Source organism: Corythoichthys intestinalis, chromosome 15 (assembly GCF_030265065.1).
Source record: "Corythoichthys intestinalis isolate RoL2023-P3 chromosome 15, ASM3026506v1, whole genome shotgun sequence".
Classification (NCBI taxonomy): domain Eukaryota; kingdom Metazoa; phylum Chordata; class Actinopteri; order Syngnathiformes; family Syngnathidae; genus Corythoichthys; species Corythoichthys intestinalis.
Genome location: NC_080409.1, coordinates 27,307,496 through 27,313,495, shown reverse-complemented (window position 1 = coordinate 27,313,495; position 6,000 = coordinate 27,307,496). Strand labels below are relative to the sequence as shown.

Genomic DNA, 6,000 nt, shown 5'->3' with positions numbered 1-6,000 from the left:
CCTGATATTTTTCACAAAACGAAAATAATTTGTTTTTAAAACATTTAGTCAATGATTTAAGAAAATATTTAAGTTAATGTTTATCCATTTTGGCGTTCCACTGAATTAATTATCTGAATAAAGTAAAAATGGATATGTTAAATTTCGGTTTTTTTTAAAATATTTTTTTCTTGACAAAGGTTGTCTGAAAGTAATTTTCGAAAGTGTTCAGAGATGAAGATGTTGACGTCAGAGGATTGCCAAATGAAGCAAATACAAGTTAACGCTCCTCCACTAGATGGCAGAATAGGCAGGATTTATACGTGCTCCGACAAAATGGAAAGGGCAATCAGATTTGGAAATGTCATATGGCGGAAAACACAGACAAGACTGAAAAAGCAGTTTATGCTCTTGCACTCCTCTTTAAAAGAAACTGCTGTATTTTAAGACAAAGCAACTGTTGCGTTTGACAGAACAATATGACTATATGCTGCCATAGCAGATTCATGGCGCATTAAGCCCCCGAACTATTTTTAATTTGTCCGTTTCACCCTGAAAACCCCCGTTTCCAGACGTCGCGCAACCGCGTTTGTTTCAACCCAGCCATAAAACCAAGGTAATTAATTATTATTCAAAATGTCTGTCATTTTAGCTTAGAATCATTGATGTCTCGTATTTAGTTTAAAAAAAAACTTTTAAAAATTATTCACATATTTTAAACAAATTATGTCACAATGAAAAAAATGGCGTCTGTAAAAAAGTCACGACATCTACCTCACAATTATTGCTTATTTGTATTTTCTTTATTACCGTTCTCCCCAAATATTTTGGATGATAATCGATCCAAACAAAGAAAAATTGAAAAAAACGTTTAAAGGGGTTAATATATGAAAATCTTGACCACTCCTTGATGTCTGCGATTTCTGCATCGCGACCCTTGTTATATTACCATGTTTCGCCCATGAAATCCCCCCAAAAATACAGCTGCGGCCATTCACATCTGTCTTGACACTCCATGATACATGCTACATGGAGTTTTTGGATCAAAACGAGATAAGTACATGATAATATCTCGTTAAAGTCATGGCGTCTGTAATTCTGCTCTCGCGTGCTCTCACCTCCTGATAGGGTTTTGCTGTTTAATTTTTTTTTTTTTTTTTTTTAAATGCCCTCCTGTTCAAAAATTTTCTTCCCCATGAAAATGTATGTTTTAAGCTTTCCAATGATGTATCACACATGCATATCGGACAATATTGAAAGTTGGCCAAATTTGGGGTCTCAGAGCGGAACTTCAAGTCACCTTAGTGTTTTATTGCATATTCTTGCAATGCTAATTCTTTCCCAACTAATTTTGGAATGTTGTAAAACAAGTTCCCTCTAAGCTAAACACGCTGAACTGATGAAACGTTTCACAAACAAAAGTGACATATTATTGGAAAAGAGGAAGTTTATTTGCAAACAAGATGAACATTTTTTCCAGCCTTTAGTTTGGCAGACTATCATACAAAGATGGGATTATTTTTCCACACGCCAAGATGTAGAGCGAGTAGAGAAACTTAACCTTTTCTACTCCAAGTAGCTTCTTTGTGGACGCGTTACAAGATTTGTCCCTTTACGCCAATCATCAAGCTCATCTTTCAGATTCAGACAAGACATGTGGCCGCGTTCGATGTTATTATTATTTTTTTTTAAGTCTCACGTGAGATGCTACATTTTCTCTTAACTTTCATTTACATCCTGACAACGGCGGACGCAAAAGGGTTTTGCGGTTTCAGGTGTTAACAGCTTATTAGCATCACACCAACACCGGTGTGTTCAGGTGCTAGCAACTTGTTAGCATCATGCTAACACCGGTTTTAAGTGCTAACAACTTGTTAGCATCACGCCGGTTTCCGGTGCTAGCATGATGTTAACACCGGTTTTACGTGCTAACAAGCTGTTAGCATCACGATAACACGTGAGTACAGGCGTCTGGACCGCAACGACAACACACGCGCACAAAACAATCACTTTTACACATTCTTAGCACTCATGCCATACTTTCATTCAACTCTCTCAAACACAGACATGCACACATCGCTCGTGGATTCAAAACTCGTCCGTCCCATCACTTTTCACATTTCATTCTGGCTTTCTTTCCAACCACATATTCCACAAAGTGCTTATTCTCGTCGTCGGCGTCATTGTGGACTTGAACGCAAATTTTTGAGTTTCACTAAGACTTGGCGTGCTGCATTCACAGTGGCGATTTGTGGTGTCCCGTCTTGTTTTGACGTGTTTTCACGTCCATCAGCAGCATTTGTGCTGATAAATTCTTATATATTTCCATTCTTTTATAAACATATCTCCTCTATTTTGGGGAAAAGGACTATCTGACAATAAGAAAAAATAGGAAACTGTTAAAAATGAAAACAAAAAAAAAGAAAAAATCCCCTTTAACTGAATTCATGGCGATAACATGAACTTTTTTTTCCCATTTACACGAGAAACATGCAGACGTCAGACAAGACGGGTCCTGTAGTGGTTTGTCTGTTTGTCCCTTTCACGCATCTCATGTCTAATTTTCCCTCCTAAATCCGTACACGCACACAAATGATAAAAAGAAATGATAGCACATATATCAAAAAGGTGATTGAAAAGCGCTGTGCTCTTCTTTTCGACTTATCTACACGTGATGAGAAAGATGAGGTTCCTGTGCTGAAATGCGAAGACCAATCGAAAGACCGCTGTGGTCTTTTTTACCTCCATGAGCGTCAACATCTCTGAAACTTCACTTATGTGCCAAAAAAGCTCTTCCGTGATCACAATTTGTTTTGAAATCTAACCCCAAAAAATTAAATATGACTTAATTTTTCGTTCTTAAAACTAATTGGAAAAAAAAGGCCACAGGACTGAATTGGATTTCAATCCAAAACGGCCACTCAGTCTGATGCTAACGCTAATTAGCATCTGTGTTGCAGTGCTTAACCTTTTAATATTGGCTCACAAATAGCCAATGAGTTTATTTGACTGGCTCTACAATTTTGATGGTTGAGTTTGCGCTTCTTTAACATAATGTAGGCGGCGCAGTAAAATATAATAATGAATTAATTTCATAGAGGTGCTTTTTAAAATAGAACAGAAAGAAAAAATGTATGGGTCGCTTTGCAGCAGTTTTTCTTAAATGACTAATTTTATCTTCTTCCAATCGAAATGGATTGGACTACACTCGCCGTCAATGGCAGGAATTGGTCAAAACAATAAGTACCATCATATACTCTTTTATCCTCCGCGTAGAACATTTGTACCTTAGTGACGAGGCCAAAGATGAATTGATGTGTTTTTATGAATTATATGTAGGTTTAGCATAGGAACTGAATGATGTGAAGCTTCACTGTGAGTTATGTTCCACCTAAATATCGTTGTGCTTGTCAGTCTTTCGAAATCTTTTGCTGTCCTGGAGCCCTTTTTCCAAACCCAATTTTTTCCCACTAGATTTCAAAACAAATTTCATATTTAACTTGACTTTGCTCATATGAGAGGCTCTGGGGGGAGGGCGTGCTGGATCTGCTGCGGCTGCAGCGGTGGCGGCAGCTGCAGGGGCAGCAGGGCCTCCACCATGTTGTGGCAGTGGTTCAGCGGGGGTGGCGGTGGTCCGGGGGCGCCGTCGCCTTCGCAGACATCCCCGCCGTGGAAGAAGAAGTCGCTTTGGACGATGAAGGCCTCCACCACCGCTTGGTTGAGTTTGGTGGTAGACAGAGTGTCTTTGTTCTCAAAGTCGGGACGCATCAGCGTTGGCCAGAAGCAGATGGACAGGTTGTCGGCTGTCATCAGCGTGCTTTTGCTGTGGTGGCTCACCCTGTAACGTGGTAAAAAAATATTGTAATTTATATGAACTCTCAGCCAAAAGAGGTTGTATTGTAGAACCGGGGATTTTCAGGGGCCATTGACATGGTGATGCTGCGACACCAAGATGCAACGACTGTGTTGCAGAATGGACTCGCTTTTACAGAGTGACGGCAAAAACGGAAGGCGAAGACGCAAACTTTTGATTCTGGCGTCCAAAGTGGAACAATTTGATTGCGGGAATTGTTCCGCAACTATGGGGCCGTTTACATTGTGACTCTCCGAGAACACAAAAAATTTCAAATTGGCATTTATATGGGCCCATCTCCATTCGAACAATGTTGCAATTCCGCATGAAAACGATGTAGTATTCATGCCGAGCCCCAGGGGGCAGTGCAGATTTACATAGCAACAGCGAATGATGCACTCTGACCCCACCAAGCTCCTCAAACCGGAAAAAACATGCCCGCCCACTCGAAGCAAAGGCATTTTTCTTTTGTTGAAAAAGGCACAAAAATGCAAAAATTCAACATATTTAATTTTAAAATATTATTACAACAGTAAATTAAAGCCGACATTCTGCCAAATTTGCTGTTTTTAATGATTAGTAGCACCACTTCGCACGCCCAATGTGACGTGTATGAGTGCTGACGTTATCGGCGCAGTCTTGCACCGTGGGAGCCTTTGATATGCATTCGGAGCAAGCCCCCATCAATCCCCCGCAATCGAATTCTTCCACTTTGGAGGCAGGATTCAGAATTTTTCGTCTTCGTCGACAACATATGTACGCGAGGCCATTCCTCTACTCAGTCATTTCGTCTTTGTGTAGCAGAGTCGCCATGTAAACTGCCCATAAATGAACGGAATGCTCTTCCACCGATGACGTCAGCACTCTCAAACGTCACTTTGGGCATGCACAGTCGCTGTTACCAAACATTCGAAACAGCAAGCATTGCAGAACGTTGGCTTCAATTTACTGTTTTTACAATATATTAATTTAAATATGTACTATATTCAAGTTTTTGGGCCTTTTGAAACAAAAGGAAAAAAACGCTTGGACACCATTGCTACGAGTGGGCGGGTATGTTGTCTTGAGGAGATTGTTGTCAAGGAAGTGCATCATTGGCTCTCGCCATGTAAAACTGCACTGCCCCCGAGGGCCTGGCATGAATACTACAGCATTTTTGATTTTTCAAATAAAATTTTGAAAAATGTAACACGTTTTACGACTACCGGTACTTAGAACTGAATTTAACCCGTTATAGACAGCGCCGTAAATGGCAATTAATGAGATAAATGAGTGCCCTAGAAAGGGTTAATGCCAAATTCACAGCCAACCTTGCACAAAAACAAAAAACTACCTAGAAAGCCAGAAAAACATTTTGAGACCCCATGGGAACCCTGTGTTATGACTTAATTGCTTCATTTTTTTTTAAACAATTGTCCAAATTATTTTACAGGTAACCCCAATAACAGTGTATTAAACAGTTTGAAAACCCATGTGTGTTACCTGTTGAGATGCGTGATGATGTATTTGAAGACATGGTAGTTGACGGAAGGAAATTTCTTGACGATTTCTTTGAGGACCTGCAGACGCTCCGTGTAGTCCATAATTTCTGACACACACAAAAAAACAAAACGTTAAACATTTGGGTAAAATTCTTGAAAAATTCCATTTTCAAGATTTCATTACCAGTGATAACGACAGATGTCCAACTGACTCACTTTAACAAGGAGTACAATTGTATTGGACAGCTATCACTGTCATTGGTAGGCTATGAGATGCTACGTTTTTTGCTGCAAATGTCCTTGTCCACATTTCTGGGGTGTGGTTGTTTGAAATTCTGCTTTTTTCAGTTTACAATTATTATTTTCGATAATTTTTTCAATTCAATTTTTGAAATGCATTTTAACTGACCAAATGGATGAATTTACTTTGATCAAATATGTAGCAAAGTACTCTAATACCTATAATGCCATCTTTTAGACAACTGCAGACACAGGAGACCAACAACAGAGACAATGCGGCATGTGCTGTACCACACTGATGCCAATGTTCTCCAAGATGTGAAAATCAGTCAACAATAATAAGCAAAGGATTGAAATATACATTTTTTTATTGGGTGAAAACAAGATATGTGACCGAAAATAGCTAAAATTGCATTTTTGGTTAAAAGATCGAAGTTTACCACCGAA

At 39.3% G+C, this 6,000-nt stretch overlaps 1 protein-coding gene across 1 annotated transcript in view; it reads right to left on the bottom strand.

Annotated features, from left to right (window-relative positions):
* Nucleotides 1-3,112: 3,112 nt before the first annotated feature.
* The window catches only part of arhgap5 (Rho GTPase activating protein 5), a 62,633-nt gene continuing 59,745 nt past the window's right edge, over nt 3,113-6,000 (bottom strand). Inside the window, exons 6-7 of the mRNA XM_057858711.1 lie at nt 5,315-5,420; nt 3,113-3,817 (exon numbers count right to left, since the gene is read on the bottom strand). Coding sequence (XP_057714694.1) covers nt 3,490-3,817; nt 5,315-5,420 — 434 coding nt within the window. The 3' untranslated portion in view covers nt 3,113-3,489. The remainder of the gene's footprint in view (nt 3,818-5,314; nt 5,421-6,000) is intronic.